The sequence below is a fragment of the Pristiophorus japonicus genome, chromosome 11 (genome assembly GCF_044704955.1).
Source record: "Pristiophorus japonicus isolate sPriJap1 chromosome 11, sPriJap1.hap1, whole genome shotgun sequence".
NCBI lineage: Eukaryota > Metazoa > Chordata > Chondrichthyes > Pristiophoridae > Pristiophorus > Pristiophorus japonicus.
In genome coordinates, this window is record NC_091987.1 from 188,142,935 (window position 1) to 188,166,593 (window position 23,659).

Here is a 23,659-nt window from a genome sequence, read left to right on the forward strand (position 1 = left end):
GCAGTACTGAATTTCAATGGTTTGCCCGCTCCATGCGTTGGGGCAGCCAGAACACATCGAAAGCGGAAGGTACGACTCATTTCAGGCGGTGGGCAATTTCGGCCCCATAGTCTAAAACAAAATGTGCGAAAAAACATGGGACGCAGAAGTCTTAAAGCTGATGCAGTTTCTCCAGCATAACATTGAACTGTTATAGACTATAAGGACAGAAAACTTATTTCTGCAAGGGGAAGCAACATTTGGAAGGCATTGTCTTTGGACAGCTTATGCCACATTGAAGCATTCTCCTCCAGGACATGACCCAAAATCGGTATGTGGGTCTCTGTTAAATATCATTATCTAACTGGCCCACGAGGGAAGCTCCATAAATAGCAGATGGTAGAAGTTTTGGCTGACTCTGGATTTAATTGGGGAACTTTGAATGTTATATCAGCATTGTGTCGTTCGTCATCTGAAGACTTCACATTTTCTTAAAGGAACACTTTTTTCATGAACCAGCGTTTGGTAAACTTTTTGTGTTGGGAGAGGGAGGAAAGTGGGGAAGCTCGGTGGAATTTTCACGCTCGTGATAAATTTTACCATATTGTGTGCTTGTAAATAAACCGTAAGGAAAGTTTCACCAAACACTTTTTTATTGAGATGATGTTCCTTCAAATTCTGTGTCTTAAAAGAAAAAAAGAACGTGCATTTATATAGTGCCTTTCACAATACCAGGATGTCCCAAAGTGCTTCACATACAGCCAATGAAGTGCTTTTGATGTGTAGTCACAATTGAAGGAAAACTCTTGGTTGGGAAATTTTAAACTAGATAGTCCTCACTATGCTTATGTCGGGTTTTCAGAGTTTAACCAATATCCAAAGGTACATCTGAAATCAAAGGGAAGAAATCCTCTGGTCACATTGTGCAATAAAATAGTAAATGTGTACTTTTTGAATCCATCTACTATGCCACTTCACATAGCAACCTCTGTCTGAGATCACAGCCATTCATGAACTCTGCTTAATAACATCTAATCAGTAAGATTCATTGGGCTAGAAATTCCGCAACCTTGCGTCGGGCTTTATTGGCGGTATTTTGCCGTTTTTGGTGGAAAATAGTGCGGTGGGAAATTCCCTGAAGTCTTGCACCAGCGGTTTTGAAATATCGCTGGGGAGCAGACTGCCGGAATGCAAGATTGGAAAATACGCTTTTGCCTGATATTTGGCTCAGTGGTGACCTGTAGATAGGACCAAAATAATCGATGGAAAAAAACCTGCGTTGCAACCCTTGGAACGGCGGTATTTATGAAGACCTGCAAAAAGGTAAGTTACAGTTTTTATTTTTTAATTCTTTTGCAGCGATACGCTAGAAAATGGTCTTGTGACTATTTTTTTATTTTTTTTATTTTTTGAAAAAAAAACCTGTGTTTTCCCCCCTCCCTAGCCCCAACTCGCAGTGGCATTGGCCTCAAAGAATTCATGAATTTTTGCAGAAAATTCATGGTTTGTGCTGCGAACCCTCGTGCAACAGTAATTTTTCCCCTTGGGCGCATTTTTCCCCAAACATTAGGCCTCGAAATCATAGCAGAGTAATAGCGGTACTTTTGGCGGAAAAAAAATACGATGACCCAAAACAGAATTTCTAGCCCATCTTTACTGAAAATCATTTGAAAAGAAAAAGATTTGTTTAATTTCAAGACTGGAAGCTCCTACAGAGTGTTACCAAGCAGAGAAAAGCACATATGCCTTAGTCTTTTTCTGTTTTCTGAACACTCTGTGTGGTGTCAATTTACACTTTGTACTGCAGGGGTTCCAAACAAGTTTCACCCGTTTATCACAATATTTTTTTGATCATTTTGATTTGAAGAATGTATTCTGAGGAGCATCTATAATGAAAGCCTAATCTTATTGATGGAAACCTATTGATGAAGTCTAAAGTGGGCGAGATGTAATACTGAATAAATTATATTATTAATTATCTCTCACTGACATTGCATATAGGTAATAGCTCCAACTAGACAATTCATAGTTGCTTGACATTTTTTTGCTGTTGTTCTATGAAAGCTGTACAACCTATTTTTAAAAGAAACTCCTCAAATATAACAAGATAGGATGAAAAGAAAGAAGTTGCCTTTACTATAAATTCTTTCGGATGAGACGTTAAACCGAGGCCCCCGTCTGCGCTCTCAGGTGGACGTAAAAGATCACATGGCACTATTTCAAAGAACAGCCGGGGAGTTATCCTCGGTGTTCTGGCCAATGTTAATCCCTCAATCAACATCATAAAAGCAGATTATCTGGTCATTATCATATTACTGTTTCTGAGAGCTTGCTGTGCGCCAATTGGCTGCCGCGTTTCTCAAATTATAACAGTGACTGCACTACAAAAAGAACTTCATTGGCTGTAAAGCGCTTTGAGACATCTGGTGGTCGTAAAAGATGCTATATAAATGCAAGTCTTTCTTTCTAAATGGTTTTAACCAAAGGCAAGCTATTTTAGTGACAGTATACCAAACAGGATAATAAAATAATCAAAGGTGCATAGAGTGAAACTATGCAGTCCATTGTTTATGCTGCAAGTGCGAAGACCTTAGAAACTGTAGTGATGATCGTACTTGGGTTATAAAGACCTTACTCAGAAGTGGGATAAATTGTGACTGCCCACTGTTCCCAGACTTGTTTTCGTTCATTTTTGATGAAGTGTCCCTTTATAATTAATTTTCACTGCAATGAACTGCCTCCAATCTCTTCCATTACATCAGTAGATCCTAAATTGCAACAAACACAGTTAAAAGAATGCCTCATTTACCTGCAGGAGGTCAATGATTTCCAAGGATAATTAATCCAGAAACAGTTCTTTTGTGCAGAATAACACAAAAATCAACTGATTAAAATCTAGTCCTAACACTCAGGGGAATGTTTGCTTCACCATAGGACTAAATAATCCCTCACTAACTTTAATTAAATGTTGGGGATGTTTAATTTAGAATTACTAAACATAGCTTTAACACTTTCACAATTGGTGCAGGCAATCAATGTGCTACAATATTAACTAGAAATCTCTGTTATATGACTGTCAGAACCTGCAAGTATTAATTGGAATATGATGAGAAGACCTGGGTACTTTACTTTAGTCTGGCAGGATACTTAATGAATTAAATAGATAATTGTGTCTTTGATGGGGTGATGTGATCGTGTGCTGTGTCTTAAAATCGTTGCCATGCTTATACTCAAACTTCAGCAGCAATTATTAAATCTCATCATTGCCTATCAGTGTGAAAAAAAGCTCGTCATCTAATCAACAGAAAGTACTCACAAACTCACCTGCTTCATCTATGCAGCACACTTAACTGTAGCAAGATTACAGTCAGTCTTTTATAAATTCTTAGCTGAAGATGTGTTACGAAAAAGGAAATCTTTCCCACTCACTTTGTGCATGTATATGTTTTGTATTAAAATGCCAAATGCAGCATTTGTTGCCTTTGTCATAGTGCGGCCCCTTATTCCAACCTAAATCATTCTATTCATTGCACAATCATCTCCCATTCTTTTCACGGATCATTGCTTGAGACAACACTAGTTATTAAACCTTTCTCCAAGGCAGACTGTGATTTATTGTGATTGTAAAATGGTACCTTTTGCTTATGGGCACATTTTCTGGCTTTGATGCCTTGAATGGTTTCATCTGCTCTGCCCATGAAATCCTGGCAAACATGATCCATAAATGTACAATAAACTGCAGCCATTAGAATAATATTTCAGAAGTAGTTTTATAGTCTAGTGGAAGGCTATTGTTTTGGATACACCATGACTGTAGAGTAACAGCATTTCTGTACCTGAGTTCAATCATTGCCTGTCTGTGTTACATAAGTGGAACATATGCTTATTGAATGGTAGAGCAGGCTCGAGGGATCAAATGGCCCACCCCTGCTTCTATTTCTTATGTTCTTATGTTGTGGTAGAACTGGTGTGAGCTGGATGTGAAATCAGCAGTTAGAATCTTTAATAATAATCATTCAATGAACACTCTGTAGAAAAGATTTTTACTAAAGACTGCTGCTGGCATTTTCGGGAGCATTCGGCAGGCTAAGTTCTTATAACAACATAGTCTTAAAACTTTACTTAAAATCAATATATTAGCTATTAAAGGAGTGTAGTCAGAGGCTCAATGAGCTGCAACTATACTCTTTCACAATCCAGTTTTGGGGAATTTACTTTTAATGTGATTTTTAATTTTAAATTCAACTTCAAAATAAACTATGGATCCAAAATGGTGCCACAATTTTCATGCTGTATCATTGCTGTTTTTACTTACAAACCAGGTGAAGGGTTGTGCAGGATACTCTCGAAAAGAGGCAAAGCCCTGTTTTTGCCTCTGTGGGATACAGATGACTGACAGCTGCTGTTTCTTGTCTCAGGCCTTTGTGCGAAGGCTACTTGGCTATAGATGCTATCTGCTGCTTTTCCTCATGAAATATTTAAGGCAAAGTAGGCATATTGGAGCCGATGGGTTGCAGTTTGTTTTATTCATGGTGGAGAGGCTATTGGAAGATGCCTTACAATCTTGTCTCAATAGAGTTTGACTCCATTACCTGTTTCCTATAGATAACCATTATCAATTCTGTCTTATCTGCAGTGGCTGCTTTTAAAAGCAGTTTCTGTCAAAGACAGTCTGCAAGTAGTAAGGCTTCAGCCCCCAGTATTCTAATTTTAGGCCAACATTCAGAATACTCAGGAATTCAACTGCAATGTATCAAAAATCATTATTTCCACAGTAACAGATGTACTGGGTGTGCATGGTGCAGTTATGTGCAATATTTATCGTCACGCCCCTGGTTGAAATTATTCAATAACTTTATACCTGAAAATTAGCTCCACTCCTCAGTAGGCCAAGCAAGCCACTCAGTTGTAAAACAATTGCTATTAACGCCCATCAGCACCTTCTCACGTTGCCTATCCCAAAAATGTCTTTTGTTTAAAATCTGTCTTCACCTAACTCCCAAACATGCACTTAACAGGAGCTTCTGGGTCGTGAGTAAGTCCAGATACCTTGGCCATTTTTCCACGTCATAACTCATTGTTGCTGAGTCCAGTTGTATCATCACTACCGCCAGCTTGGCTGACGTCAGCTAACTCATCATTGAACCGGCATTGAACGTGGGGCCTTTCTAGTTTGTATGGTCCAGCTAGCTACTCGCTGAGCAGACTAATTGAGCCGTTGAGGGAGCTGCCGTTTATTTTTAATTTTGAATCTATTTTTATAATTAGAACATCTTATTATCCATGAATTGTTGTTTTTAAACTTACTTGAAACTGAAGAGATCCGAATGTTCACACCATTGAACATCTGAGTCATATTACCTCCCACATGCATTACAGTAGGAAATACTCCCAAGATGTTCCTGTCAGATACATCAGGTACTGTGTAAAACATTTCAAGATATGATTGCTCACTCATTTAACTCACTGAACCATCAGGTGGCTCATTTAATAATTTTATTTGTTTTAATTACTGCAAACAGTTTCTGTTTTTTTTGGTGTTTCATACACCTCATCCGCTAATCCAGAAAACAGGAACATGGTATATTCCTCCCCATACCTTGCCAATGATTCTATGTAACCACACATTTTGAAGGAGCTGGAGAGTGTTGTTAGTTGACATCTCATTTCTGGGCCTGAACCCTTTCTTTCCTAAGCACTCAAGTGTTTAGGACTACAGGGTATAGAAAAAAGAGTAATGATATGCAATTGTATATGTGTCCATCGGAGAGCATTAGTCTCAAATGTAATATTTCCTTTTGCAAACTCTTAGCTTATGTGTGAGTCAACAGCTGCTGCAACAGGAGACAAACAGGAGACAAGGAGACAAGTCACCTTGTAAAGTTGCACTTTTTCCTCAGTTTTGTTTTCCTGAGAACTAGCACCTGCAGCCATCATCCAACTGAGACTGGGAGGTCATCATGAGAGAGAGTCGATGGCCCAGAATTTTTTTGGAAAATAACAGTGAGTGTAATGCACACATCATTATTAGTGTGTAAATACCCCAGCAAGTTGTGACGAGGAAGACAATGCACCATGAATTGCGAATCGTCACAAATTGCTGTTAGCCTCCCCATGAGTTTCAAGAAAGTGCTGTATTTGCGCTGTTAAAATGAATTAAACTTGCTGCAGAAAGTTAAGGCTGGCACTTAACGTCGTAAGGACCATTTTAACGATGAAATTTGGTTCCTGCAATACCACTCAACCTCTCCGGCCCAGAAAGGGAACAGTTGAAACTGTGGAGTCTCATTCCTGCAGCTAGTCAATTGCTCCTAGAGGTTTTTAAAATTTAAAGTTTAGAAAAGATTCTGTCCCTTTTCGCCCACTCTCTCTCTCTCTCTTAATCCAATCTTTCTTTCCCACTCTTTGGGCCCAAATTTGGCCAATACAGGTTTCTGGTGCACTCACCAGAGTTGCGCCGCTTTTGTAGAACTCCAAGGGCGACAAAAATCTTCGGGCCGAGTTTGGCCACTCCCCAGCCTCTCCTCTACAGTGGCGTAGCGTGGCAACTGGATTCGGCGGTGGAGTCAGGTCCCAGCACTGAAAACAGTGCCAGAACCTCTGCACATGCGCGCTAGAGTGTGCGCGCATACGCAGTAGCTCCTAGCCCCCAGAATCTGAGAGTGTGTGCTGCAGACTCTGTGGGAGGGGCCGACGCTCGCCGCCCCGATCCTGGGCCGAGTGGCCTGCCGTACAGGCCAGCCGCTGCCTTCCCCCTCTGAGGGCTACAAGAGACAGGTTGGTGGGGGGAAGAGTTTTGATGCGGGGGGTTGGAGGGGAAGGGTTTTGGGGGGGGGCGGGAGGGGAACAGTTTTGAGGGGGCGGAAGGGGAAGAGTTTTGATCCGGCGGTGGGGCGGGGGAGAGAAAAGAATCTTCAAAGATTTTCCAGTACTTTAATATGTAGCTATCTTTACTAAAAATATACTCAGTTTAATCAGGCTGATAGGACCAACACCCTGCCTTGCTGCTTAGGATTTTTTTTAAAATTAGCATTCCTTTCATAACGCTGTCATTTGGAGGCTACCTGCGCTGATCTCTTAATTCACCGCACAGTTTTTCAGAACGTACAAAAGTGGCCACTTACTCTGGCCTAACTTAGTTTGGAGTAAGTTTTAGCTGGCTAAACTTGCTTAAATGGCCAAAACAGCCGTAAGTTCTGGTAACGCCCCCTTTTGAAAAAAAAACTGAATTAAAAAAAACCTAACTAACTCACTTACACTGGAGCATCTTAAATGGGGAGAATTGCGATTTTTAAGTTACTCCAAAAAAGTCTAGTTGCTCCAAAAAAAATGGAGCAACTCCTGGGGAAACTTGGGCCCATATTCTCTTTCTGTTTCTAATGTAACTCTAGTCATCCTATTTCCTTCTCTGTCATTCCTCTGTTTCTTTCCTTAAATGTAATTGCTTACAGAGATACACTGTAGGTCCCTTCGTTCACTGTAGGTCTCTTCGTTCACTGTAGGTCCCTTCGTTCACTGTCGGTCCCTTCGTTCACTGTAGGTCCCTTCGTTCACTGTAGGTCTCTTCGTTCACTGTAGGTCCCTTCGTTCACTGTAGGTCCCTTCGTTCACTGTAGGTCTCTTCGTTCACTGTAGGTCACTTCGTTCACTGTAGGTCTCTTCGTTCACTGTAGGTCTCTTCGTTCACTGTAGATCTCTTCGTTCACTGTAGATCCCTTCGTTCACCAGGATCCCTTCGTTCACTGTAGGTCCCTTCGTTCACTGTAGGTCCCTTCGTTCACTGTAGGTCTCTTCGTTCACTGTAGGTCCCTTCGTTCACTGTAGGTCTCTTCGTTCACTGTAGGTCTCTTCGTTCACTGTAGGTCTCTTCGTTCACTGTAGATCTCTTCGTTCACTGTAGATCCCTTCGTTCACCAGGATCCCTTCGTTCACTGTAGGTCCCTTCGTTCACTGTAGGTCCCTTCGTTCACTGTAGGTCCCTTCGTTCACTGTAGGTCTCTTCGTTCACTGTAGGTCCCTTCGTTCACTGTAGGTCTCATCGTTCACTGTAGGTCCCTTCGTTCACTGTAGGTCTCTTCGTTCACTGTAGGTCCCTTCGTTCACTGTAGGTCCCTTCGTTCACTGTAGGTCCCTTCGTTCACTGTAGGTCTCTTCGTTCACTGTAGGTCCCTTCGTTCACTGTAGGTCCCTTCGTTCACTGTAAATCCCTTCGTTCACCAGGGTCCCTTCGTTCACTGTAGATCCCTTCGTTCACTGTAGGTCTCTTCGTTCACTGTAGATCCCTTCGTTCACTGTAGGTCCCTTCGTTCACCAGGGTCCCTTCGTTCACTGTAGGTCCCTTCGTTCACTGTAGGTCCATTCGTTCACTGTAGGTCACTTCGTTCACTGTAGGTCCCTTCGTTCACTGTAGGTCCCTTCGTTCACTGTAGATCCCTTCGTTCACCAGAGTCCCTTCGTTCACTGTAGATCCCTTCGTTCACTGTAGATCCCTTCGTTCACTGTAGGTCCCTTCGTTCACTGTAGGTCTCTTCGTTCACTGTAGATCCCTTCGTTCACTGTAGGTCCCTTCGTTCACTGTAGGTCTCTTCGTTCACTGTAGGTCCCTTCGTTCACTGTAGGTCCCTTCGTTCACTGTAGGTCTCTTCGTTCACTGTAGGTCCCTTCGTTCACTGTAGGTCTCTTCGTTCACTGTAGGTCTCTTCGTTCACTGTAGGTCTCTTCGTTCACTGTAGATCTCTTCGTTCACTGTAGATCCCTTCGTTCACCAGGATCCCTTCGTTCACTGTAGGTCTCTTCGTTCACTGTAGGTCCCTTCGTTCACTGTAGATCCCTTCGTTCACTGTAGGTCCCTTCGTTCACTGTAGATCTCTTCGTTCACTGTAGGTCTCTTCGTTCACTGTAGGTCCCTTCGTTCACTGTAGGTCCCTTCGTTCACTGTAGGTCTCTTCGTTCACTGTAGGTCTCTTCGTTCACTATAGGTCTCTTCGTTCACTGTAGGTCTCTTCGTTCACTGTAGGTCTCTTCGTTCACTGTAGGTCTCTTTGTTCACTGTAGGTCTCTTCGTTCACTGTAGGTCCCTTCGTTCACTGTAGGTCCCTTCGTTCACTGTAGATCTCTTCGTTCACAGTAGGTCTCTTCATTCACTGTAGGTCTCTTCGTTCACTGTAGATCTCTTCGTTCACTGTAGATCTCTTCGTTCACTGTAGGTCCCTTCGTTCACTGTAGGTCCCTTCGTTCACTGTAGGTCTCTTCGTTCACTGTAGGTCCCTTCGTTCACTGTAGATCCCTTCGTTCACTGTAGGTCCCTTCGTTCACTGTAGGTCTCTTCGTTCACTGTAGGTCTCTTCTTTCACCAGGGTCCCAGATGCCCCGTTGACCTCGCCGACCAGCAAATTCTGGGCGTATAACTCATTCGTCATCACAGATGGTCCATCGAAACGAGGATAAATTGCTTCCACACCAAAAATGGATGAGTTCACAGGTGTTTCAATGAAGGATCTAATATTCCAGATCCCGAACTACATCCTGAAGGGTGGAAGATGCCTGTGCGTGGACTTTTTTAACGTGTTGTGGCCGTTGCACACCAGCCACCACACGGGCTTGACAGAGCTAAGTCTTGGTCCAGTGGCAAGGATTAACCAAGATAACTGGAGACCTGCTCTGCTGCATGGGCCTACTGCGCGCACATATCGCAGTGTGGGCTGGCCCGTGCTGCCCCCTGGGCCCATGTCTCTTCTGGCCCCGAACTCGCGCCTCTCCTGGGCCCCGTTCACATCCCTCTACAATCTCTCACCGCTCCTTCACCCTGACCTCGCCGCTCTTGCTCTACCTGCCCACGCTCCAATCAGCGACCTGGAACTTGATGACGTCCCTCTTCGCTGCCATCGCCCTCCTGCACCAGCTTGCACTGTACCTTGCAGTGGTATGCAGCCACTCTGCCCATGGCCGCTGCTCACTGCTCCTTTTATGGCCCCAACTTGCCGAGTGAAGTGTGTTGCTGCTCAACCCCTGTGTTACATATATCTTTTAATTAAAGCCTACTGAGTTGCTGAAGGCCACAAAACCCAAGTTCAACTTGGCTAGATGTTTCATTGTACAGAAGTGAAGTGAAGAAATGACACGGGTTGCAGTATTGATTTTCTGTTGTTTCTTTTGTGATCACTGCTGTACATTACAATAATTTACTAGAATATTTACAATTATTACTAACAATGGGACAGCATTCTATGAATCAGATTCCGTATAATAACATAGCTGCTCACAAACACATCATGTTCTGTTTTGTAATGATGTTATCAGCTGAAAATTTCTATTCACTGGAGATTTGGGCCTGCTCCAGAGAAAATACTTAACATTCAGATCCTTACTTTCAAACAGACTGGAGTTTGGCTTCACTGTCCTGGGGTTATTCTGCTTCATTGGGCAGATCCTTAAAATTGTGTATTTGTGGATATATAAAATATGTATGTTCAAATATTGACTCCATCTATTGACACCGGTGATAAATAATTGCTCCAAGATTGGCAGAATAGAATTAATGTTCACTTTAGTCATTCTTTCATAAAGTCATTTTTGTAACCCCAAAAGGGAAAGTTCCAGTTTTTATTGTATCCATGGGCTAAGCTTAATGGAAACTGAGGAAAGTGCTTACCTGTTTGAGTGAGCAGTGAAGCAAGTTATTGTGTTTGCTTGTGTTGCCAGTGGGCCATTCTCTCAGCCAGGCTAAATCAGCACCAGGCAATCATATTTCTTCAGCTTTCCATTGTTATTGCCTACCAAAGAGAGCAGGTTGAATGTAGAAGTCAGCGGCTGACCAGTAATGAAAACTCTGGCCTGCCACTTGAAATAAAAATGCAAAATGCTGGAAATGCACAGAAACTCAATTTCTATCTGTAAATGGAAAGATAGATTATTCCTTGGCAATCAGCCTTGTTCAGAACTGGCACGGTCAAACTGCTTACGAGGACGTCAACAAATATCTAAGAAAGGAATGAGGGGACGGGAGAACAGGTAGAGGTCACTGATTCACAAAGGTAAATATAAATGATGGAGGCTAGTCAACTAATCTAGTTCATCGTTGCACTGAAACTCTACTGGTCTGCTTGTAACAGTATCAAATTGCCTCTTAAATGCAATCTAGGGAAGGGGGAGCGTGGGATTGAATTGCATTCTTATACGGAACTTGAGGCATTAGTCTGTGGCAGATCGCGTTTGCTCTCAGTAAGCCAGCATCACAGAGGCAACATCTGATCATTTCAATCCTGTATTTTAACTGTATTGTGTCTTAGCCAGTATTTATCCCTCAACCAACACCACTAAAACAGATTATCTGGTCATTATCGCATTGCTGTTTTTGGGATCTTGCTGTGCGCAAATTGGCTGCTGCATTTCGTGCATTACAACAGTGATTACACTCCAAAAGTACTTCATTAACTGTAAAGAACTTTGGGACATCCTGATATTGTGAAGGGTGCTGTAATAATGCAAGCCTTTCTTTATAAATGATTACTTTACCCAAAGACCATTCCAGGCATTAATCATTCATTGTGTGACAAAGGGTTTCGTAACAGCAGTCCTGATCATGACATTTATCAGTTCATAGATCAGTTCGCAGCGATTGGCATTGTGACCTTTTGTTGCTCATCCAGGGAACTGGTGTTACTTTCAGGCTTCAATGACAAGTTCTGAATGCAAGTTTCAGTCTCAGATTTGTATAAAGCCAGCGACTTCTACAAGCAGACAGCTGATGGGTTTGATAGCCTATTGGCAGATTGGAAATAGGTAGAATGCTGCACACCAAAGGTTTATTTGACACTGGGGTTAGATATGCAGACATTTGAAACAAAACAGCATTAGAACGACAGGGAATGAATCAGAGATGTACCTAATAACTGTTTAGCCAGTCCTGTCTAGCCATATTGCAAAGCTGCAATAAATTTATTCAGTATTTAAAAGATTTTGACTTAAATGTAGAGTTAGGAGAAGGTTCTATTTCAAATGTGCCTCTGTTTTCTCTTTCAGCTCGACGCTTTGTCAGTGAAGACGAGTATTTGGAAATTACAGGAATCGCAAAGGAACAGGCTGGAGAATACGAGTGCAGTGCGTACAATGAGGTGTCATCTGCTGATGTACGAAAAGTACAAGTAATAGTGAATTGTAAGTGACTGTAACAGATTTTTATTGGTTGTTATCTTTTGGTTAGTTTTGTGCTGATTAAGGTGACAATAATGTCAGTGCTGAAAAATGGATCAGCTCTACATACTATGCAACCAGTGTCTGTAACGAGGCCTACTAGGGCAGGCCTGACACAGGCCGAATGCAGAATAAAGCACCTTTTACCTCGCTCTAACAATGTGCCTTAACCTCAGCCTCAGATGAGCCCACCAACCATATTGCTCCAAAGGGAGATTTTCCCCTTCCCACACCAGCTATCCCTCCAGCCTTCCCGTGTTTACACAGATTTTACTGGGATTTCTGCGGCTCTTCCACTGAGTTTACAGAAGACCAGCAGGAGAAAGTCTACGGAAATTCATCCTCATCCAATTTAATGCCACTTTTTATTGGTATTAGATTATTGGTATTTTGCGTTGTAGCAACTATTTTGAGACTGCACAATTTCATGAGAGTTACTCATAAATGCCAAAAAATGAGCATTTCATCTCTTCCTTCTGGGATTACAATCCAGGCCCCAAATTAAAAGGGACACTGTTGTATCCCAACCAAATCTTTGAAGAATATGAATATTACTGAAGGTGATAGGAAGTTGTAGAATTTTTAATATTCAAATAAAAATGAATCATTAATCTTCTATTGTGGCATAAGATCCGGATTCAATCTGCAATTCAATCCAGATAAGTGTGAGGTAATGCATTTAGAGAGGTCTAACAAGGTAAGGGAATACACATTAAATGTGTGATATCTGCACAGAGCACAGCACACACAGCTCCTAACATGTCAGGCAGCTCTCTTGGAAGCCTCCGGAATCTGCCTGGTTCTGTTTATTTATTAACTATGCAGTTGCAGTACACAATATGTCCACATCCACAGTGTGGAGCTACAAACATTACAAGCTTACAGACATTACACTTCTCCCTCCTTAATGAAGAAGTTATTATAACAAACATCATACATAACTTTCATGTTTATACATAACACAGGATATAAACTTATTTTTTCATATTTACAAATTTAACTTTACCACTTGTTTTCTGTTTCGAAGAGGATACCTTCGCTCTCGAACAGAACCATCCAAACATGGTGTCGAATCTAAACTCATTCGAGGCTCGTCCTGAGGAACGTTTTCCTCCACGGAATTTCCTTAATTTTCATTTGAACTCACTCGAACTTCAGGCTCTTTGTTTTCCTGACTCGGACTCAAACTTTCATTCTGATTCTCTTCTAGATTTGTTTCCCGTACATTGGATTTAGGATTTGTTACTGGTGTACCAAAACTATCTGATGAGTCAGAAATAATTGAATCATTCCCACCTTCAACTCCTTCCATGTCTGTAGGTAAAATATGATCAATATGAACAAACCTAACCTGTCCATTATCAAACATCTTTACCAAATATGTGCGAGGACCACATATCTTCACCACTCTTCCTGGTAACAACTTTAACCATTTATGGTGATGATTCTTCACTCTCACCTTCTGGTTTAATTTCACACTTCTCTCTTTTACTCTATCTTTATCATGATTCTCTATTTGTCTTAATTGTGTCTCTTCTACGGACTGTGCCAAATTTGGCTTTAACAACGAGAATCTGGTTCATGGCTGCCATTTGAGAAACAACTCTGCTGGTGTTCTACCAGTAGTTGTATGAGGAGTATTTCGATATGTAATCAAAAAATTAGCCAATTTGTGATCCAATGACAACTGTTTCCTTGGATTTGGATCTAACATTTGTTTTATGCGGGCACGTTTTACAATTTGTACAGTGCGCTCTGCTGCACTATTCGAAGCAGGATGGTATGGTGGAACCTTGGTATGTTTCACATCATTTTTGCTCGTGAATTATGCAAATTCTTCTGAACGAGATTGTGGTCCATTATTCGAAACAATCTCTTCAGGGAGGCCAAATGAAGAAAATAATTTTCGTAAAATGTCCAATGTTTTACTTGTTGTTATTTTCCACATTGGAAACACCTCAACCCACTTCGAATGGCTATCAATCACAATGAACAATTGTTGTCCTTCTAACTCAGCAAAATCAATATGCAGCCTTTGCCACACCCTTGGAGGCCATTTCCATGGCTGTAATGGTACTGGTGGTGGTTGCTTGCTACCAATTTACATGTCGTACACTGACTCATGATGTACTCTATATCTTTATCAAGACCTGGCCACCATAGATAACTGCGTGCAAAACTCTTGGTCAAGCACATTCCCAGGTGCTGGTCATGGAGGTCTCCTAATATTTTGGACCTGAATTTATTTGGTATAACCACTCTTGCACCCCACATGATACAATCTTTATCGACTGATAATTCATTCCTATGAATGAAGAATAGATATGTATCTTTGTCTGTTACCTGATTTGGCCATCCATTTGCAATATAATCATACACTTTTGACATCACTGGGTCACGTTTGGTTGCTCCATCAATCTCTTCAGCTGTGACTGGCAGTTCATCAATGTATGAAAAATAAAACACTTCTTCCCTATCGGGTATAACTTGTGATGGGGAAGGCAATCTCGACATTGCATCAGCATTACTGTGATCAGCTGATCGTCTGTATTCAATATCATATGTATATGTTGACAAAATCAAAGCCCATCTCTGCATTTGGGCTGCAGCTAATGTTGGAACTGGGGACTTTGGATGGAGGATTGCTGTTAGGGACTTATGGTCTGTAACGATGGTAAACTTACGACCATACAAGTATTTGTGAAACTTCTTGACCCCAAAAATTAATGCCAAAGCTTCCCTTTCAATTTGCGCATAATTACTCTCACTGGCACTGAGAGTGCGCGAAGCAAAAGCAATTGGTCTCTCCTCCCCACTACGTGATACATGAGAGATCACTACCCCAACTCCATACGGAGAGGCATCACATGCTAGCTTAATCTCCTTAGATATGTCACAGTGAACTAACATGGTGCTTTCTACCAATTTGCGTTTACACTCCTTGAATGCTGTATCACATTCTTTTGACCACTTCCAATGGATCTGTTTTTTCAAAAGTTCATTCAGTGGGTGTAATACTGTAGCCAAATTTGGTCGGGACTTCCCAGAATAGTTCAAAAGATCCAAGAATGAACGAAGTTCAGTGACATTCCTAAGTGTGGGTGCATTTCTAACTGCATCCAATTTTTTCATGTTTGGATGTAAATGATCTTTGTCTACTCTGTACCCTAAGTACTCCACTGAGTTTTTAAATAACTCACACTTACGAGCAGACACTCGTACTCTGTGCTTCTCTAGCCGTTTGAAGACTTCATTCAATTTGTTATTATGAATTTGCCTATTTACTGCTGAAATTAGAATGTCATCCAAATAACATATAACTCCTTCAATACCTTGCAAAATCTGGTTCATCACCTCTTGGAACATGGCAGGGGCGGAAGACACTCCAAACGGTAACCCATTAAATTGATATAGGCCTAGGTGAGTATTTATAGTCAAAACATGACTTGGACTCCTCATCTAGTTCAAGCTGTAAGTAGGCATTCGTAAGATCCAGTTTTGAGAAGATCTGATCACCTGTCAGTGTTGTAAACAAATCTTCTATATTCGGCAATGTATTGGGAACATTACCCTCTAGAACCTGGTTTACGGTTACTTTATAATCACCACACAATCTTACCTTACCCTCGGACTTAGGTACAACAACAATGGGTGTTGCCCAATTACATCGATCTATCTCACAAATAATGTTCTCAGTTTCTAGTCTTTTGAGTTCTTGCTCAACTTTCTCCTTGAGTGCATATGGTACGGAACGTGGCTTGTAGTAAACCGATCTAGTGTCCTTCTGTACCCTGACACTCGCCTTGAAGCATTGGATCTGACTGCTCGTTTCGCAGAACACCTTCGGATGCTTCTTGATAACTTCATCCGTGATGAAAATCTCGCTTCCACACAGAAAATCTTACTCCAGTCCAGCTTCAGTGAGCTCAACCAATTTCTTCTTAGTAAGGCAGGCTTGTCTCCTTTCACTACTATTAGAGGCACGTTCTGAAATTGATCTTTATATTTCACCGTTACGGTGATACGACCTACCACAGGAATATCCTCTCCCGAGTAGCCTCGCAGCTCTATCTTGGATTTCTCCAGTTGGAAATCACGCAATTTGTCGAGATACAGCGACTCCGGTACTACACTCACGGATGCACCTGTGTCAATTTCCATTGGTATCTTGAATCCCGCAACATCTATGTGGATTTTGATGCTTTCCGGATCGCTGTCCGTTAACCTCGTGCTCCTGATCACGTGTAACTCTAACATCTCCTCGTCCTGTTGTTGTTCTTCCATGCTATGTAGTCTCTTGGGATTTCTAGTCATAGCTTTGAATGCTGGACTCATAGCTTTGGAAGCTAGTTTACCCTTCAGTCGGCATGCCTTCACAAGATGCCCAGTCTTTCTGCAGAAGAAACACTCTGCCTTCACATATGGACAACTTTGAGCAATGTGTTGTCCCAGGCACCTATAGCACGACTTCGACGCTCTGTTTTAATTTCCAGTTTCTGAGACTTTGGGCCCCCACCGTCTTTTACTTTGAACCTGCAGGTTATTTGCCTCGGTTGACTGATGACTGTAATTATTATTTAATTCTCATGAATATTGTTATGCCATGCCCATCGACCTCGCTATCTGACAAGCAATCTCAAAAGTCAAGTCACCCATCATCAATAACTTCCTTCTGATCACATCATTTTTCACCCCACAAACAAAACGATCCCGTAATGCTCAGTTTTGAAAATTTCCAAAATTATTGCTTTTTTAATGCTACGATGTAATCACTGATACTTTCATCATCCTTTTGATTCCGAATCCCAAAACGGTAGCTTTCAGCAATTTCTAACGGTTTGGCATAATAGTGCTGCTCCAGCTTCGTTAAAATCTCTTTAAGCGTTGTGTCCTTTGGCTCGTCAGGCACAAGCAGATTTACAAGAGTTTCTTACAATGCCGGACCCGCCTCCGATAAGAAGATCGCTTTCTTACGTTCCAACACAGCCCGGTTCTGGTCTGCAATGTCTGGAACTTCGATTATGTTATTTGCAATGAAATACATTTCTAGCCGATCCACATACACTTTAAAACGTTCCCGGTCGTGTCTATATTCCCCCAAATGTCCGATTACACCTGCCATTTTAATCTCTAGCTGTTCACACCGTGTGCTGTATTTTATCTTGGATTTTGTAGCTTTTTTCCAAAGACAGAAACTTCCAAAGTCTCTCTGTCGGCTGGCTGAATCCTTCCACAACAAAATTTAAGCTTTAAATCATCCGAAAAATCCCATCTCATCACCAAATGTGATATCTTCACAGAGCACAGCACACACAGCTCCTAACATGACAGGCAGGTCTATCCGAAGCCTCCGGAATCTGCCTGGTTCTGTTTATTTTTTAACTCTGCAGTTGCAGTACACAATACGTCCACATCCACAGTGTGGAGCTACAAACATTATAAGCTTCCAGACATTATAAAATGGTATGACACTGAAAAGTGTAGTGGAACAAAGGGACGTTGAAGTGCAGGTCCACAGATCCCTGAAGTTAGCATGCCAGGTAGATAAGGTGATTAAGAAAGCATATGGAATACTTGCCTTTATTAGTCGAGGCATGGAATACAAGAGCAAGGCGGTCATGCTTGAACTGTATAAAACACTGGTTAGGCCGCAGCTGGAGTACTATATGCAGTTTTGGTCACCACATTACAGGAAAGATGTGATTGCAGTGGAAAGGGTGCAGAGGAGATTCATAAGAATGTTGCCAGGACTGGAGAATTTTTGCTGTGAGTAAAGATTGGAGATGCTGGGTCTGTTTTCTTTGGAACAGAGGAGGCAGAGGGAAGACTTGATTGAGGTGTATAAAATTAAGAGGGGCCTGGATAGAGTCGATAGGAAGGACCTGTTTCCCTTGGCAGAGGATGCAACAACCAAGGGGCATAGATTTAAAGTAATTGGGGAGAGGTTTAGAGGAGATATGAGGGGAAATGTCTTCACCCAGAGGATGGTGGGGATCTGGAACTCACTGCCTGAAAGGGTGGCAGAGGCAGAAAACCTCACCACATTTAAAAAATAATTGGATGTGCACTTCAAGTGCTATAACCTACAGGGCTACGGATCAATAGCTGGAAAGTGGGATTAAGCTGGATAGCTCTTGGTCGGCCGGCGCGGACATGATGGGTCGAAATGGCCTCCTTCCGTGCTGTAAATTTCTATGATTCGAAGACAGAACACTTGCACAGAGCCTGAAAATAAATGTTTTTCTGGCAAATTCTTGTTCATAGCTGACTTTCACAAATATTTGCTTCCAACACCATCAGTTGTGTAATGTACGAGTGTTTTATTAAGTGAAGGCTTGGGGTTAGGAGGTGCAATCTTTGCATTTGTACGAAATGTGAGTATTAAGCTGATTAAAAATTGTGGGCCTGAAATTGGTGAACTTACTGCTGACTGTCGCTCACTGCCGCCGGCATTCCTCTGCTCGAACCGCCCAGTGCTGCTTTTGACGTGGACTGGAACGGGCAGGAGGGATGAGCCGCCGGGAAGCGCCCGTCGATGTCAGCTGACGGCCGAGTAACGTAAGTATACTCCCAGACGGGAGTCGGCGACAGATCGGGGTTGGACCACGGGGTTAACTGGTCTGTCCCCAATGGTAAGTCGGAAAATCGTGGATAAAAGGTTAGTGAACCATTTTATTTGTTTTTTCCACAACGACTTACTTGATCGGGTCCCCTGAAGGTCTTCCGATAGCTTTTTTATTTTTTGCTAATGATTTTTATTTTTAGGTCTTCGACCCTCCGTGGGCCTGACTCCATCCTCGGCGGCACTTGAGCGGCAAGCGCCTCTGCTGCCGAGAATGAGAGCTCCCGCCGGCTGCCGCCCAAATGGGCGGCGTAAGTCCCTCATTTGCCGCCCGCTGACCTTTGAGGGACCTTGATGATGAAAATCCCCCCAAAGAACCGTCGGGGACCTCGGCGGCCATCGGCGGTCCTTTGGGCGGCACTTGGGAGGCCTTCATTAATTTCGGGCCCTGTAGGTTTGACATTTAGACTATGTACAGGATTTTTGCTGCATTACTTGAAGTACGGTTTCTATTTATTGCATCAAACAAATTTTATTTTCCTTAAGTGCAGTAGTCAAAGACATTGATGGTAAAGTACTTCCACCTGTTATGTCTGCCACATACAGTTTTAAACAAAAGTCTAGGTTTTATGAGAAATCGCCAGTCGTACATTTACACCACATTCTCAAGGTTATCAGCATTTGAAATGACGTGGATGGCCTGATGTACATTCATCTGACGTCAGCCATGAGCTCAGCTGGCAACCTCCTCCCTGTCAACAGTTATCAGCATCTCTCTGTTTAATTTTGCTGTGCTGCAGTTGATGATTCATGCTCGAATACAACCAGCAGTATTCTGGTGCTTTACCATGGTGATCATTTCTCATGTCTGTGAGTGTCAGCAGTGGGCAGATTGGGGTATCTCCCACTTAAAGCCGATCCTTTCCTCTCTTTACGTGCACACACATTCACTCTCCAGTAGCGGTCACAATAGTTATCAAGAGCAGGAACCTTGCATGATATTATGCCACCTCCCTCGTCCAAGGGAGCACTCCAACTGGTGCTATGGCAGAGATCAGCTATTGGTTCCTGATCTATGTGGCACAGTATCAGAACACATTGTACATTTTGCCCACTGAGTGTTTATGCTGCATGGGGTCAGTATCCTTTTTGTTCCCAGCTGCACATCCAGAATTGTCAAGCATTCCCCTGAGGTAAACATCAATATGGTTAGGTCTGGTGTTAAGATAGTCAGCTATTCACTGTGTTAAAACCTGCTTCAGTAATATCAGTGGACAATGTTATCTGTGGACAGTTGACACCGAGTGCTGGGCGGTGATTGTGTAACCCAGGCACCTACAGAAAGTGCCAAATGAGCACCTGGAGGAGGGTGGCGGGGGGAACCCTTGATAGAGGAAATGCCATCAAAAGGTGGGTGAGCTAATACTTGAATGAGCTCACGGCATTCACAACCTGCAAGCCATAACGCAGTTGAAGCACATAAAAGTCAATGACAAAGCAACCATGGACAGTTGGAATGCGCAATGAACAAAGATGTCTGAAGGACAGTCACAGGAGCTCCTACGATAGTCATCCTGTGATGATGAAAGAGCAGTAGAGAACATTGTGCTGTATTGCGCTGACATAGGACAGCATTTCTTTACATTAATATATTTTTTAAATGTGGCAATTTGGCTTGTCCTTTCTAAAATGCATATTTTCCCCCATTTATGATACCACACACCATTTACTGGCCGAGGAAGCGATTGAGGCACCATGCTTCGAAGCCTCTGGCACTGCATGGTGAGAGAGCTCAGGCTAACTTACCTTTAGTTGTCCTTGACTGGTAATGGCTTGCTGATCTGACCGGGGACTGAAGCGCGAACCAGTCTTTTCAAAGTGAAACCCACTTTGTTTCGTTTAAAACTTTCGTGAATTTTGTTGATATTTTTAAACTCATCTGCATATATGTATTATTTTCTTGTCAAATTTTTTTGTCAATGTTCTCATCTTTCCTTTCCTAATGGTGTTGACTCCTTACTTGCGGGATGTGGATGAACAGGGTTTGGCAAAGGGTGTCGGCAGGTCATTCAACAGAGGTGGGTCGCGGGAAATCACAACTAGGAAGGAGCCTGTCCTCACCCACTTTCCACACATATGCACTTTTTACAAGGGTTACTCGATAGCAACTGGGACCAGGAACCCTGGCTTAATTTCTCTTCCCTAAAAGAATCCATCTGTATTGTTCCTATAACTAGCCAATTCACATCGACCAGAAATTAAACCTAGGACCCTGAGCTGTCCAAGGCTCAGTTATTCACTGTTTAAACCCACTGAGCCACTGGGGAGCCACCTCCGCAGGTCAGCTGGTTTACAATCTGCCATGCTTATTTTGATTATTTATATCCCTGATCATGGCTCTGGCATCAACTTAGTTCCTACCACTAGGTGATGCTCTGAGTTAAAGCAATAGTCGGCCTAATTTGAACTCAGAGCCCGTTTTCGACGAGGGGACCTGTTCCAGAAATGAAGCTTGGGGTATTTTAACTCCCAGGCCTCATGTAAATCTTGCCGGTTGACTTCCCATCCATTCTGGCCCAGAGCGGTGGAAAATCAGGCAGCCCGGAGGCCACCCGCCAAATCCACGTAGGGGGCAGGATTGGCTGCTGGGGCCATCCCGCGAGGGTCTCGCAATCGAGGGGGCGGGGAAGAATCGGTGCGAGTCTATGACGGGGAGGCTTAAAGCTTTTCTTGTGGAATCTCCTCCTGGCCCCATGAGGAAAATGGAAAATAGCAACGTTTGGGGCCGCTACTGGCCCTGATTCTCTTCCCCTGCTATCCTCGCCTTCGGAAACCTCAAACCGGTCAACCGCTGAGTTAAAATTGCAGTCGGGTCCCGATGATATAATTGTCCCGACATGCATATGTAAAAAAGCACCACACCAGCTTTAGGTGGTTGTCCTTGGCACCTGCTCACTTACGTAGATTAAAATCGGTTTCCACTAATTAAAACTGTCTCCAATGTGTGATACCCCTTGGGGCACTGACCTGATTTTAAAACAAAAAGGAGGACCACTGGTTGGCTGCCAAAAACGATGAATACTGACCACAGCATGCACAGTGCTAATGAATTTTGGAAAGGAGGCATGTTCAAAGGGTCTAGCACCCGTTTTAGGTATGAGCCCTGGGTGTCTATGCGGGAGCCTTCACCAATATGGCGGGCGATGCACATCCAGCGCCGAATATACGTGTGCCGTAGCCCGCTATATTGGACAAAGGTGCCTGTTTTACGGCTGTAAATCGAGCATGGCACCTTTGAATTGTTGGGCCATTCTTTGAAAATAGCTCAACTCTATTCTATGAAACCTGTATTTCCATCAGTTGAAGTAAAAGATGAATCTGACAAACGGCTGTCTGTCAGTACTTGCACTTTCAATCTACCTGGCCAATATTTATCCCTCAATCAACTTAACAAAAACAGATTATCTGGTCATTATCACATTGCTGTTTGTGGGAGTTTGCTGTCGCAGGTTGACTGCAGCGTTTCCCACTTTACAACAGTGACTGCACATCAATAGTAGTTCATTGGCTGTAAAGTGCTTTGAGAGTGGACGTGAAAGGCGCTATATAAATGCTTTCTTTCTTTCATATTACTGCACTATTTATATCATAATCTGCTCATTGCTACAGAATTCCAAAATAGCAACTAATTTGTCACTCATTTCAAAAGAACATATGAATTTGTCAAGAAAATATTAATTTGCCATTTTATTTGATAGCATTTTCAAGTATCTTGGAGTGTCTCTTTGGAGGATAGTGCAGATACAATTTCTCACTCCGGGTTTTGTTTTCCAACTCCACACCAAAATAACGAAAGAATTTACACCATGGAATTTTAGATTGTTTTTAAAATGCTTCTCAACAAGTTTTCCTAACAAGAAGGCGCACTGCAATTTTCTAATGACATATTATTAATCCAGTCCATGAGCCTCGGAACGATTCCTTTCACAGCGCTCACCCTATTGATTGCTTTTGTTTTAATGAGTACTGCAGCTGGGGACGGGGATAGAATATTAATTGCTGTACATTAGCCAAACTGATGTTACAGTCACAACATCCTTGTACGTCACCTATAGTATGCATGTCCCGCAGATTATACAGTTCCCAGGCAGCGAATGAACAAGTTCCTATTCTGCATTCAAATCTAATGCCATTTGCTCCTTTTTAAGTATTTCATACTCATATTTGATGTTCCTGCCTTAATAATCCTTCCGTTGGACAGAAAAGTCAATCCACAAACCACAGAGTCACTGAGCAAGCTGCAGAGTACACTAAAGCTATAACTTCCTCAGTTGAATTGTCTCTCTGTAAACTAGGCTTGGCTTTGAGCTTCAGCCTTAATCCTATGATAAACATCCATTATTGTCATTTTGTGTTGGGTCACATTCAGTAAAGCCTGATTTCACAGTCAAAATAATTTCCGAGCGTTGAATCAACACCATTTTGTTATTTTATCTTTCTTGCTTGTTGCGGCTTTTCGATATTGACAATAAGGCCGCAGCAGCATTCATTTAGTGAGGGACGATTCACAGCTCTGAATTCCTTCAGGAAATGAACGTGAGATTGTGGTCATAAATAAATTCAATGTTTTATCCTCAGAAGTCTGCAGCTGAAGAAAATGTTCAGCACGACTCGTTACTGCAGGGCCTTTACATGATGACATCATTAGTGCATGATGTCAATATGTTGGCAATTGTGTTTGATCGTCTTCACTTTTATATTCCGTTTTTGAGCCCCTTTCTGCAAAAAGAAATGTGAAACAGATGGCGCATTCTGTATTAGCAGACTCTCACCCGCTTCAGTGAAATCAGACTGGAGTTTATAGGTGTACATACAGGCACAAATAATCAAATGATCACTGGCCTTGTTGGGACAGTGGGAATGTCT

General features: G+C 42.4%; 1 protein-coding gene across 5 annotated transcripts in view; it reads left to right on the top strand.

The window, feature by feature from the left end:
• opcml (opioid binding protein/cell adhesion molecule-like) overlaps positions 1-23,659 on the top strand; it is a 2,007,248-nt gene that overhangs the window by 1,871,999 nt on the left and 111,590 nt on the right. For all 5 annotated transcript variants that reach the window (XM_070894353.1, XM_070894355.1, XM_070894354.1 and 2 more), the window contains one exon: positions 12,001-12,135. In XM_070894353.1, the coding sequence (XP_070750454.1) occupies positions 12,001-12,135 (135 nt within the window). The remainder of the gene's footprint in view (positions 1-12,000; positions 12,136-23,659) is intronic.